The 14,611-nt window shown below is 38.8% G+C and overlaps 1 protein-coding gene across 1 annotated transcript in view; it reads right to left on the reverse strand.

Annotated features, from left to right (window-relative positions):
* Positions 1-4,522: 4,522 nt before the first annotated feature.
* Positions 4,523-14,611, reverse strand: part of LOC139587143 (vacuolar protein sorting-associated protein 52 homolog) — a 28,753-nt gene continuing 18,664 nt past the window's right edge. Inside the window, exons 9-10 of the mRNA XM_071421078.1 lie at positions 12,205-12,337; positions 4,523-5,061 (exon numbers count right to left, since the gene is read on the reverse strand). Of these exons, the coding sequence (XP_071277179.1) occupies positions 4,693-5,061; positions 12,205-12,337 (502 nt within the window). The 3' untranslated portion in view covers positions 4,523-4,692. The remainder of the gene's footprint in view (positions 5,062-12,204; positions 12,338-14,611) is intronic.

The raw sequence follows: 14,611 nt of genomic DNA on the forward strand, positions 1-14,611 counted from the left end.
AAAATGTGACCTAAAAGAACCCCAAATATGTCCCAAAATGTCCCAAAATATCCCAAAATATGCCCAAAAATATGTCCAGAAATGTCTTGAAATATGTCCCAAAATATGTCCCAAAATATATGTCCTAAAATATCCCAAAATGTGTCCTAAAATATCCACAAAATATCCCAAATTATGCTCCAAAATATTTCCTAAAATATGCCCTAAAATAGCCCAATATGTGTCACAAAATATTCCTAAAATGTGTCTTAAAATATCCCAAAATATGTCCCAAATTATGTACTAAAATATTCTCAAAATATGCCCTAAAATATCCCAAAATATGTCCCAAAATATGCCCAGAATATCACAAAGTATGTCCCAAAGTATGACCTAAAATATCCCAAAACATGCCCTATAATATGTCCTGAAATGTCTTCAAATATTTCCTAAAATATCCCTCAAATGTGTCCCAAAATCTCCCAAAATATGTCCCAAATATCCCAAAAAATGTCCTAAAATATCCCTAAAATATGTCCTAAAATATCCCAAAGTATGTCCTAAAATATCCCAAAGTATGTCCTAAAATATCCCAAAGTATGTCCTAAAATATCCCAAAACATGTCCTAAAATATCCCAAAATATCCCAAAATATGTCCTAAAATATCCTAAAATATGCCCTAAAACATCCCTAAAATGCATCCTAAAATATCCCAAAATATTTCCCAAAATATCCCAAAATATTTCCGAAAATATCCCAAAATATGCCTAAATATCCCAAATATCCCCAAAATCTCCCAAAAAATCTCCCAAAATCTCCCCAACCCTTCCATGTCCCGGATGCCCTTCCTGGCCGTGTCCTCCACGCCCATCAGGTCCTAAAATATCCCTAAAATGTGTCCTAAAATATCCCCAAAAATGTCCTAAAATATTCCCAAAATATTTCCTAAAATATCCCAAAATATCCCCAAATATCCCAAAACATGTCCCAGAATATCCCAAAATATGTCCTAAAATATCCCAAAATATTTCCTAAAATATCCCAAAAATATCCCAAAAATATCCCAAAATCTGTTCCAAAATATCCCAAAACATGTCCCAAAATCTGTCCCAAAATAGCCCAAAATATGTCCTAAAATATGCCCAAGATATTTCCTAAAATATCCCAAAATATCCCCAAATATTTTCCCAAATATACCAAAATATTTCCCAAAATATCCCAAAATATTTCCGAAAATATCCCGAAATATGCCTAAATATCCCAAATATCCCCAAAATCTCCCAAAAAATCTCCCAAAATCTCCCCAACCCTTCCATGTCCCGGATGCCCTTCCTGGCCGTGTCCTCCACGCCCATCAGGTCCTAAAATATCCCTAAAATGTGTCCTAAAATGTCTCAAAATGTGACCTGAAAGAACCCCAAAATAGCCCAAAATATGCCCTAAAATATGTCCTGAAATGGCTTCAAATATTTCCGAAAATATCCCAAAATATGCCCAAAATATGCCCTAAAATTTGTCCTGAAATATCCCCAAAATATCCCCAAAATGTGTCCTAAAATATCCCAAAATATCCCTAAATGTGCCCAAAATATGCCCTAAAATAGCCCAAAATGTATCCCAAAATATCCCACACAATGTCCTAAAATAGCCCAAAATATCCCAAAACATGTCCTAAAATATCCCCAAAATATCTCCCAAAATATCTCCTAAAATATCCCAAATATCTCCTAAAATCTCCCAAAATATGTCCCAAAATATGTCCCAAAATATATCCTAAAATATCCCAAAATATCCCAAAATATCCCAGAAAATGTCCTAAAATATCCCTAAAATATCCCCAAAATATCCCCAAAAATGTCCTAAAATATCCCAAAGTAGCCCAAAATATGTCCTAAAATATCCCAAGATATCCAAAATATCCCAAAATATTTCCCAAAATCTCCCAAAATCTCCCAAATCTCCCCCAACCCTTCCATGTCCCGGATGCCCTTCCTGGCCGTGTCCTCCACGCCCATCAGGTCCTAAAATATCCCTAAAATGTGTCCTAAAATATCCCCAAAAATGTCCTAAAATATCCCTAAAAATGTGTCCTAAAATATGGCCTGAAATGGCTTCAAATATGTCCTAAAATATCCCCAAAAATGTCCTAAAATATGGCCTGAAATGGCTTCAAAAATGTCCTAAAATATCCCCAAAAATGTCCCAAAATATGTCCTAAAATGGCTTCAAATATGTCCTAAAATGTCCCCAAAATGTGTCCAAAAATGTCTCAAAGTGTGACCTAAAAGAACCCCAAAATAGCCCAAAATATGCCCTAAAATATGGCCTGAAATGGCTTCAAATATTTCTGAAAATATCCCAAAATACCCCTAAAATATGTCCCAAAATATCCTAAAACATTTCCTAAAGTATCCCAAAATAGCCCAAAATGTATCCCAAAATATCCCAAAATATGTCCTAAAATATCCCCAAAATATTTCCTAAAATATCCCCAAAATATCCCAAAATATCCCCAAATATGCCCCAAAATATCCCAAAATATGCCCTAAAATAGCCCAAAATGTATCCCAAAATATCCCAAACTATGTCCTAAAATATCCCCAAAATAGCTCCTAAAATATCCCGAAATATCCCAAAACATCTCCTAAAATATCCCAAAATATGCCAAAATATCCCAAAATATTTCCCAAAATATCCCAAAATATTTCCTAAAATATCCCAAAATATTTCCCTAAATATCCCAAAAAATGTCCTAAAATATTTCCCAAAATATCCCAAAATATCTCCTAAAATATCCCAAAATATCCCCAAAATACCCCAAAATATTTCCCAAAATATCCCGAAAAAATGTCCTAAAATATCCCAAATTTTTTCCTAAAATATCCCAAATATGTCCTAAAATCTCCCAAAATATCCCAAAATATGTCCTAAAATGTCTTCAAATATGTCCCAAAATATCCCTAAAATATCCCCAAAAATGTCCTAAAATATCCCTAAAATGTGTCCTAAAATATGGCCTGAAATGTCCCAAAATATGTCCTAAAATGTCCCTAAAATGTGTCCTAAAATATCCCTAAAATGTGTCCAAAAATGTCTCAAAGTGTGACCTAAAAGAACCCCAAAATATGTCCTAAAATATCCCAAAATATGCCCTAAAATATCCCAAAATACCCCTAAAATATGTCCTGAAATGTCTTCAAATATTTCCAAAAATATCCCAAAATATCCCAAAATATGTCCTAAAATTTGTCCTGAAATATCCCCAAAATATCCTCAAAATGTGTCCTAAAATATCCCAAAATATATCCCAAAATATATCCCAAAATATATCCCAAAATATCCCTAAAATATTTTCTAAAATATCCTCAAAATATCCCAAAATATTTCCCAAAATATCCCAAAACATGTCCTAAAATATCCCAAAATATCCCCAAAACGTCCTAAAATATCCCCAAAATACGTCCTAAAATATCCCAAAATATGCCCAAAATATGTCCTAAAATATCCCAAAATATCCCAAAAATATCCAAAAAAATGTCCTACAATATCCCTAAAATAGCCCAAAATAACTCAAAATATGCCCAAAATATCTCCTAAAATATCCTTAAAATATCCCAAAATGTGCCTAAAATATCCCAAAATATTTCCCAAAATATCCCAAAAAAATGTCCTAAAATATCCCAAAATACCCCAAAATATCCCAAAATATCCAAAATATCCCAAAAAATTCCAAAATCTCCCAAAATCCCCAACCCTTCCATGTCCTGGATGCCCTTCCTGGCCGTGTCCTCCACGCCCATCAGGTCCTAAAATATCCCTAAAATGTGTCCTAAAATATCCCCAAAAATGTCCTAAAATATCCCTAAAATGTGTCCTAAAATATCCCAAAAATGTCCTAAAATATCCCTAAAATGTGTCCTAAAATATCCCAAAAATGTCCTAAAATATCCCCAAAAATGTCCTAAAATATGGCCTGAAATGGCTTCAAATATGTCCTAAAATATCCCAAAATGTGTCCTAAAATATCCCAAAAATGTCCTAAAATATCCCAAAATGTGTCCTAAAATATCCCAAAAATGTCCTAAAATATCCCAAAATATTTCCTAAAATATCCCAAAATATCCCCAAATATCCCAAAACATGTCCCAGAATATCCCAAAACATGTCCCAGAATATCCCAAAATATGTCCTAAAATATCCCAAAATATTTCCTAAAATCTCCCAAAATATGTCCCAAAATATGCCCAAAATATATCCTAAAATATCCCAAAATATCCCCCAAAATATCCCCAAAAATGTCCTAAAATATCCCAAAATATGTCCAAAAATATCCCAAAACATGTCCCAAAATATCCCTAAATATGCCCTAAAATGTCCTGAAATGTCTTCAAATATGTCCTAAAAATATCCCTAAAATGCGTCCAAAAATGTCTTAAAATATCCCAAAATATGCCCAAAATCTCCCAAAATATTTCCTAAAATATCCCAAAATACCCCAAATATCCCAAAATATCCAAAATCTCCCAAAATCTCCCAAAATCCCAACCCTTCCATGTCCCTGGATGCCCTTCCTTGCCGTGTCCTCCACGCCCATCAGGTCCTAAAATATCCCTAAAATGTGTCCTAAAATATGGCCTGAAATGGCTTCAAATATGTCCTAAAATGTCCCAAAATGTGTCCTAAAATATCCCCAAAAATGTCCTAAAATATCCCTAAAATGTGTCCCAAAATATCCCCAAAAATGTCCTAAAATATCCCAAAATATCTCCTAAAATATCCCAAAATATCCCCAAATATTTCCCAAAATATCCCAAAAAATGTCCTAAAATATCCCAAATATGTCCTAAAATATCCCAAAATATCCCTAAAATGTGTCCTAAAATATCCCCAAATATCCCAAAATATTTCCCAAAATATTTCCCAAAATATTTCCCAAAATATCCCAAAATATTTCCCAAAATATTTCCCAAAATCTCCCAAAATGTCCCAAAATCTCCCGAAATATTTCCCATGTCCCGGATGCCCTTCCTGGCCGTGTCCTCCACGCCCATCAGGTCGTCCTTCTCTGCCACCTCCTCGTACTGCGGAGAAAATGGGGAAAATTCCGGGAAATTTGGGAAAAAATGGGAAAAAATGGATTAAAAAATGGATAAAAAATGGAGGAGATTTGGGGGAATTTATGGGAAATTTATGGGGAAATTGATGGATAAAAATGGATAAAAATTGGGGGAAATTTGGGGGAAATTCAGGGAAATTTGGGGAAATTTATGGGGAAAATTCAGGGAAATTTTGGGGAAATTTAGGGGAAAAAATGGATAAAAATGGAGGAAATTTGGGGGAAAATTCAGGGGAAAATTCAGGGAAATTTGGGGAATTTACGGGGAAATTGATGGGGGAAATTCAGGGGAAAATTCAGGGAAATTTGGGAAAAAAACGGAAAAAGAATGGAGGAAATTTGGGGGAAATTCAGGGGGAAAATTCGGGGAAATTTATGGGAAAAAAAAGGATAAAATTGAGGAAATTTGGGGAAATTCAAGGGAAAATTCAGGGAAATTTTGGGGAAATTTAGGGAAATTTCAGAAATTTATGGGGAAAAATGGATAAAAATTGAGGAAATTTGGGGGAAATTCAGGGGAAAATTCAGGGAAATTTGGGGAAATTGATGGGAAAAAATGGATAAAAAATGGGGGAAATTTATGGGAAAAAAAAGGATAAAAATTGAGGAAATTTGGGGGAAATTCAAGGGAAAATTCAGGGAAATTTGGGAAAAAATGGGGAAAAATGGAGGAAATTTGCGGGAAATTCAGGGGAAATTTATGGAAAAAAAAGGATAAAAATTGAGGAAATTTGGGGAAAATTCAGGGGAAAATTCAGGGGAATTTGGGGAAATTTAGGGGGAAAATTGAAAAAACAGGGGGAAATTATAGGGAAATTTGGGAAAAATTTATGGGGGGGGGAAAATTGATGGGAAAAGATGGATAAAAATGGAGGAAATTTGGGGGAAATTCAGGGAAATTTGGGGAAATTTACGGGGAAATTTATGGGAAAAATGGATAAAAATTGAAGAAACTTGGGGGAAATTTATGGGGAAAATTCGGGGAAATTTATGGGAAAAAATTTAGGGGAAAAATGGATAAAAATGGAGGAAATTTGGGGGAAATTTATGGGAAATTTATGGGGAAAAATGGATAAAAATGGAGGAAAATTCAGGGAAATTGATGGGAAAAAATGGATAAAAATTGAGGAAATTTGGGGGAAATTTATGGGAAATTTATGGGAAAAAATGGATAAAAATGGAGGAGATTTGGGGGAAATTATTGGAAATTTATGGGGAAATTGATGGGAAAAAATGGATAAAAATTGAGGAAATTCAGAGGAAATTCAGGGCAAAATTCAGGGAAATTTGGGGAAATTTATGGGAGAAAAAGGAAAAATTTCAGGGGAAATTGGGAGAAAAATGGATAAAAATTGAGGAAATTTGGGGGAAAATTCAGGGGAAAATTCAGGGAAATTTGGGGAAATTTATGGATAAAAATGGATAAAAATTGGGGAAAATTTGGGGGAAATTCAGGGGAAAATTCAGGGAAATTTATGGGGAAATTTATGGGGAAAAACAGATAAAAATTGAGGAAAATTCAGGGAAAATTGGGAAAATTTACAGGGAAATTTACGGGAAAAAATGGATAAAAATGGAGGAAATTTGGGGAAATTCAGGGAAATTTTGGGGAAATTTATGGGAAAATTTATGGGAAAATTTTGGGAAATTTCAGAAATTTATGGGGAAAAATGGATAAAAATTGAGGAAATTTGGGGGAAATTCAGGGGAAAATTCAGGGAAATTTGGGAAAAAATGGGGAAAAATGGAGGAAATTTGGGGAAATTCAGGGGAAATTTATGGGAAAAAATGGAAAAAGAATGGAGGAAATTTGCAGGAAATTCAGGGGAAATTTATGGGAATAAATGGATAAAAATGGAGGAAATTCGGGGAAAATTCAGGGGAAATTTGGGGAAATTTATGGGAAAATTTGGGGGAAATTCAGTAATTTATAGGGAAATTTATCAGAAAAAAATCGAAAAAATTCAGGGGAAATTGGAAGAAAAATGGATAAAAATTGGGGAAATTGGGGGGAAATTTGGGGAAATTTATGGGGAAATTTCAGAGATTTATAGGGAAATTTATGGGGAAATTTTGGGAAATTTATGGGGAAAAAATGGAAAAATTTCAGGGGGATTGGGGAGAAAAATGGATAAAAATTGGGGAAATTCTGGGGAAATTTTGGGGAAATTTTGGGGAAATTTCAGAAATTCATGGGCAAATTTGGGAGAATTTCAGAAATTTGTGGGGAGATTTAAGAAATTTATAGAAAAATTTGGGGAAATTTATTGGAAGATTTATCAAAATGTGGGAAATTTATGGGGAAATTTGGGGGAATTTCAGAAATTTATAGGGAAATTTATGGGAAAAAATGGAAAATTTTCAGGGGAATTTGGGAGAAAAATGGATAAAAATTGGGGAAATTTGGGAAGCAAAAAGGAAATTTGGGAAAATTTAGAGGAATTTGGGGGAAATGTGGGGAAATTTGGGAAAAAATCCAGGAAATTCATGGAAATTTAAGAAAAAAAGGAGGAATTTGGAACAATTTGGGGAAAATTGGAGGAAAAAAGGGGAAATTGGGGGAAATTTGGGAGAATCTTGGAAAACATTGGGAAAATTGGGGGAATTTTGTGGAAAATTTGTGGAAAATTTGGAAATTTGGGGAAATTCAGGGGAAATTTGGACTTTTTTAGGAATATTTGGGATAATTGGGAAGATTTAGGAAAATTTTGGGGAAATTTGGGAGAATTTCTGGGAAATTTAGGGAAAATTTAGAAAAAAATGGGGGAAAATCAGGGAAAAGGATAAAATCAGGGGGAAATTAGGGAATATTGGAAAATTTTGGGGGAAATGAGGAAAATGTGGGAGAATTGGGCAAAATTTCCCTTGGAACACCAAAACTTGGGATCAGCGTCCCCAAAATTGGATTTTCCTTGGGGAATTCCATCCAATTCCCCCTGAAGATTCCCTAAAAACCCCAAAAAATGGGAGAAGTCCCTCCCAAAATTGCCAAAAATTCCCAGAATTATTCCCAAAATTATTCCCAAAATTATTCCCAAAATTATTGAGGAGACAACAAAATTCAGGTGAAAAATCTCATTTTTTCGAGGGGTAATTCCGGGCAAAATCCATCCAAAAATGGGCAAAATTCCACGAAAACTCCCCAAAAACTTTGGGAATTTTGGCCAGCCCCTCCCAAAATTCCCAAAAATTCCCAAAATTCCCAAAAAATCCCAGGAATTATCCCAAAGAAATCCCCGAATTCCCACCCCAAAAACGCCAGGAATTATCCTAAAAGCTCCCCAAATCCTCAGCCCAAAATCCCAACCCAAAAATCCCCAAAATTCCCAAAAAAATCCCCAAAAATCCCCAAAAATCCCCAAAATTCCCCAAAGTTTCCCCTTGGAGCTTCCTCAGAGAGGCCCAAAATGGAGGGAACTCCATCCCAAAAATGCCCCAAAACTCCAAAAAAAACCCCAAAATCTGCCCCAAACCTCCACCTCCACCTCCCAAAATTCCCAAAAATCCCCAAAAAATTCCCAAAAAATTCCGAAAAAATCCCCAAAATCCCAAAGTTTCCCCTTGAATCTTCCTCAGAGAGGCCCAAAATCGAGGGAACTCCATCCCAAAAATGCCCCAAAAATCACCAAAAAACCCCAAAATCTGCCCCAAACCTCCACCTCCCAAAATCCCCAAAATTCCTCCAAAATTCCCAAAAAAATCCCCAAAAATCCCCAAAGTTTCCCCTTGGAGCTTCCTCAGAGAGGCCCAAAACTGTGGAAACTCCGTCCCAAAAATGCCCCAAAAAACCCCAAAAAATCCCCAAAAATCTGCCCCAAACCTCCACCTCCCAAAATGCCCAAAATTCCTCCAAAATTCCCAAAAATCCCTCAAAAAAATCGCAAAAAAAATCCCCAAAAAATCCCCAAAATTCCCAAAGTTTCTCCTTGGAGCTTCCTCAGAGAGGCCCAAAATCGAGGGAACTCCGTCCCAAAAATGCCCCAAAAATCCCTAAAAAACCCCCAAAAATCCCCTAAAAAAACCCCACAAACCTCCACCTCCACCTCCCAAAATTCCTAAAATGCCCAAAAATCCCCAAAAAAATTCCCAAAAATCCCAAAAATCCCCCAAAAATCAAAAAAATTCCCCCCAAAAATCCCTGAAGTTTCCCCTTGGATCTTCCTCAGAGAGGCCCAAAATCCAGGGAACTCCATCCCAAAAATGCCCCAAAAAATCCCCAAAAAACCCCAAAAAACTCCTAAAAAAACCCCAAACCTCCACCTCCATCTCCCAGAATCCCCAAAATTCCCCAAAAACCCCCAAAAACCTCCAAAATCCCAAAAAATCCCCAAAAAATCCCCAAAGTTTCCCCTTGGAGCTTCCTCAGTGAGGCCCAAAATCGAGGGAACTCCATCCCAAAAATGCCCCAAAAATCCCCAAAAAACCCCAAAATCTGCCCCAAACCTCCACCTCCACCACCCAAAATCCCTCAAAAATCCCTCAAAAATCCACAAAATTCCCCAAAAAATCCCCAAAATTCCCAAAGTGTCCCCTTGGATCTTCCTCAGAGAGGCCCAAAATCGAGGGAACTCCATCCCAAAAATGCCCCAAAAATCCCCAAAAAACCCCAAAATCTGCCCCAAACCTCCACCTCCATCTCCCAAAATCCCCAAAATCCCTCAAAAATTCCCAAAAAAATCCCCAAAAATCCCCAAAGTTTCCCCCTTGGAGCTTCCTCAGAGAGGCCCAAAACTGTGGAAACTCTGTCCCAAAAATGCCCCCAAAAATGCCCCAAAAAACCCCAAAAAATCCCCAAAAATCTGCCCCAAACCTCCACCTCCCAAAATGCCCAAAATCCCTCAAAAATTCCCAAAAATCCCTCAAAAAATCGCAAAAAAATTCCCAAAAAATCCCCAAAAATCCCCAAAGTTTCCCCTTGCAGCTTCCTCAGAGAGGCCCCAAATCGAGGGAACTCCGTCCCAAAAATGCCCCAAAAATCCCTAAAAACCCAAAAAACCCAAAAATCTGCCCCAAACCTGCACCTCCACCTCCCAACATCCCCAAAATCCCCAAAATTCCTCAAAAATCCCCCAAAAAATTCCCAAAAATCCCCAAAAAATCCCAAAAAATCCCCAAAGTTTCCCCTTGGAGCTTCCTCAGAGAGGCCCAAAACTGTGGGAACTCCGTCCCAAAAATGCCCCAAAAATCCCTAAAAAAACCCCCAAAAATCCCCCAAAATCTGCCCCAAACCTCCACCTCCCAAAATGCCCAAAATCCCTCAAAAATTCCCAAAAAAATTCCCAAAAAATCCCCAAAATTCCCAAAGTTTCTCCTTGGAGCTTCCTCAGAGAGGCCCAAAATCGTGGGAACTCCATCCCAAAAATCCCCCAAAAAACCCAAAAAACCCCAAAAATCTGCCCCAAACCTGCACCTCCACCTCCCCAAATCCCCAAAATTCCTCAAAAATCCCCCAAAAACTTCCCAAAAATCCCCAAAAAATCCCCAAAAATCCCCAAAGTTTCCCCTTGGAGCTTCCTCAGAGAGGCCCAAAACTGTGGGAACTCCGTCCCAAAAATGCCCCAAAAATCCCTAAAAAAACCCCCAAAAATCCCCCAAAATCTGCCCCAAACCTCCACCTCCCAAAATGCCCAAAATCCCCTCAAAAATTCCCAAAAAAATTCCCAAAAAATCCCCAAAATTCCCAAAGTTTCTCCTTGGAGCTTCCTCAGAGAGGCCCAAAATCGTGGGAACTCCGTCCCAAAAATGCCCCAAAAACCCATAAAAAACCCCCAGAAAAACTCCTAAAAAAACCCCACAAACCTGCACCCCCACCTCCCAAAATCCCTGAAAATCCACAAAAATTCCCAAAAACCTCCAAAATCCAAAAAAATCCAAAAAAAATCCCCAAAAAATCCCCAAACTTTCCTGTTGGATCTTCCTCAGAGAGGCCCAAAATCGAGAGAACTCCATCCCAAAAATGCCCAAAAATCCCCAAAAAGCCCCAAAATCTGCCCCAAACCTCCACCTCCACCTCCCAAAATCCCCAAAATCCCCAAAATCCCCAAAATTCCCACCCAAAATCCCCCAATAAATTCCCAAAAATCCCCAAAAAATCCCCAAAATTCCCAAAGTTTCCCCTTGGAGCTTCCTCAGAGAGGCCCAAAATCGAGGGAACTCCGTCCCAAAAATGCCCCAAAAACCCATAAAAAACCCCCAAAAAACTCCTAAAAAAACCCCAAAAACCTCCACCTCCACCTCCCAAAATCCCTGAAAATTCCCAAAAATCCCCAAAAACCTCCAAAATCCAAAAAAATCCCAAAAAAATCCCCAAAAAATCCCAAAGTTTCCCCTTGGAGCTTCCTCAGAGAGGCCCAAAATTGAGGGAACTCCGTCCCAAAAATGCCCCCAAAAACCCATAAAAAACCCCCAAAAAACTCCTAAAAAAAACCCCAAAAACCTCCACCTCCACCTCCCAAAATCCCTGAAAATTCCCAAAAAATCCCCAAAAACCTCCAAAATCCAAAAAAATCCCAAAAAAATCCCCAAAAAATCCCGAAGTTTCCCCTTGGAGCTTCCTCAGAGAGGCCCAAAATCGAGGGAACTCCATCCCAAAAATGCCCCCAAAAATCCCCAAAAAACCCCAAAATCTGCCCCAAACCTCCACCTTCACCTCCCAAAATCCCCAAAATCCCTCAAAAATCCCCAATAAATTCCCAAAAATTCCCCAAAAATCCCCAAAATCCCCAAAGTGTCCCCTTGGAGCTTCCTCAGTGAGGCCCAAAATCGAGGGAACTCCATCCCAAAAATGCCCCAAAAACCCATAAAAAACCCCCAGAAAAACTCCTAAAAAAACCCCACAAACCTCCACCTCCATGTCCCAAAATGCCCAAAAATCCCCCAAAAAATTCCCAAAATCCCCAAAAATCCCCAAAATTCCCAAAGTGTCCCCTCGGAGCTTCCTCAGAGAGGCCCAAAATCGAGGGAACTCCATCCCAAAAATGCCCCAAAAATCCCTAAAAAACCCCAAAAAACTCCTAAAAAAACCCCACAAACCTCCACCTCCACCTCCCAAAATCCCTGAAAATTCCCAAAAATCCCCAAAAATCCCAAAAATCCCAAAATTTCCCACCTGGATCTTCATGAGGCGCCCGGTGTAGGATTTGAAGTAGGAGAAGTGGACGCGGCTCATGGTGTCCACGTAGTGATCGCGCAGCTCCTGAGCCACCCCCCGCTCGTTCCCCAGCAGGAACTGGTAAAAAAACCTGGAATTCCGGAAAACTGGGAATTCTGGGAATTCTGGGAGGTGGGGGTGGAGGTTTGGGGGGGTTTTTTTTGGGGTTTTTTTGGGGATTTTTGGGCATTTTTGGGATGGATTTCCCTGGATTTTAGGTCTCTCTGGGTTCTCTGAGGAAGCTCCAAGGGGAAACTTTGGGAATATTTGGGGATTTTTGGGGAATTTTTGGGGATTTTTGAGGGATTTTGGGGATTTTTTGAGGGATTTTGGGGGGTTTAGGAGATGGAGGTGGAGCTTTGGGGCAGATTTTGGGGTTTTTTGCATTTTTTTGGGATTTTTGGGGCATTTTTTGGATGGAGTTCCCTCGATTCTGGGCCTCTCTGAGGAAGCTCCAAGGGGAAACTTTGGGGATTTTTTTGGGGAATTTTTTTTGATTTTTGGGGGATTTTTGGGGATTTTCAGGAATTTTGGGAGGTGGAGGTGCAGGTTTGGGGCAGATTTTTGGGGGGGTTTTTTGGGGGTTTTTTGGGATTTTTGGGGCATTTTTGGGATGGAGTTCCCACGATTTTGGGCCTCTCTGAGGAAGATCCAAGGTGAAACTTTGGGGAATTTTTGTGGATTTTTTGGGGAATTTTGGGAATTTTTGGGGATTTTTGAGGAATTTTGGGAACTTTGGGAAGTTTGGGAGGTGGAGGTGGAGATTTTTGGGGATTTTTTGGGGTTTTTTGGGGATTTTTGGGGGCATTTTTGGGATGGAGTTCCCTCGATTTGGGGCCTCTCTGAGGAAGATCCAAGGGGAAACTTTGGGGATTTTTGTGGATTTTTTGGGATTTTGGGGATTTTCAGGGATTTTGGGAGGTGGAGGTGGAGATTTTTGGGCTTTTTTAGGAGTTTTTTGGGTTTTTTTTGGGGATTTTGGGGGCATTTTTGGGATGGAGTTCCCACGATTTTGGGGCCTCTCTGAGGAAGATCCAAGGGGAAACTTGGGGGATTTTTGGGGGATTTTTGGGGATTTTTTTTTTGGGGAATTTGGGGGATTTTAGGAATTTTGGGAGGTGAAGGTGGAGGTTTGGGGGGGGGGGGGTTTAGGAGTTTTTTGGGGTTTTTTAGGGATTTTTGGAGCATTTTTGGGATGGATTTCCCTGGATTTTAGGTCTCTCTGGGTTCTCTGAGGAAGCTCCAAGGGGAAACTTTGGGAATATTTGGGGATTTTTGGGGAATTTTTGGGGATTTTTGAGGGATTTTGGGGATTTTTGAGGATTTTGGGGGGTTTAGGAGGTGGAGGTGGAGGTTTGGGGGGTTTTTTGGGGGTTTTTTGGGATTTTTGGGGCATTTTTGGGATGGAGTTCCCTCGATTTTGGGCCTCTCTGAGGAAGCTCCAAGGGGAAACTTTGGGGAATTTTTGTGGATTTTTTGGGGAATTTTGGGAATTTTTGGGGATTTTTGAGGAATTTTGGGAAGTTTGGGAAGTTTGGGAGGTGGAGGTGGAGATTTTTGGGGTTTTTTTTTGGAGTTTTTTGGGCATTTTTGGGGCATTTTTGGGATGGAGTTCCTCCACTTTTGCGCCTCTCTGAGGAAGATCCAAGGGGAAACTTTGAGGGAGTTTTGGGATTTTTTGAGATTTTTTGGGAACTTTTTGGGGATTTTTGAGGAATTTTGGGGATTTTGGGAGGTGGAGGTTTGGGGCAGATTTTTGGGGATTTTTTGGAGTTTTTTAGGGATTTTTGGGGCATTTTTAGGACGGAGTTCCCTCGATTTTGGGCCTCTCTGAGGAAGCTCCAAGGGGAAACTTTGGGGATTTTTGTGGATTTTTTTGGGGGATTTTTGGAATTTTAGGAATTTTGGGAGGTGAGGGCTTGGGGTTTTTTTTTAGGGACTTTTTGGGATTTTTTTTTTCAGTTTTGGGGCATTTTTGGGATGGAGTTCCCTCGATTTTGGGCCTCTCTGAGGAAGATTCAAGGGGAAACTTTGGGAATTTTGGGGATTTTTGTGGAATTTTTGGGGATTTTTGAGGGATTTTTGGGGATATTTGGGGAATTTTGGGGATTTGGGGAGGTGGAGGTGGAGGTTTGGGGCAGATTTTTGGGTTTTTTAGGCATTTTTGGGGCATTTATGGGATGGAGTTCCCTGGATTTTGGGCCTCTCTGAGGAAGCTCCAAGGAGAAACTTTGGGATTTTTGGGGATTTTTTTTTTGGGAATTTGGGCGATTTTTGGGAATTTTTTGGGATTTTTGAGGAATTTTAGGAGATGGAGGTGGAGGTTTGGAGGTTTTTTTTAGGAGTTTTTTGGGGTTTTTAGGGA

Source organism: Agelaius tricolor, unplaced genomic scaffold (assembly GCF_023055355.1).
Source record: "Agelaius tricolor isolate 1412-34295 unplaced genomic scaffold, bAgeTri1.0.p SCAF_183, whole genome shotgun sequence".
Lineage (NCBI taxonomy): Eukaryota > Metazoa > Chordata > Aves > Passeriformes > Icteridae > Agelaius > Agelaius tricolor.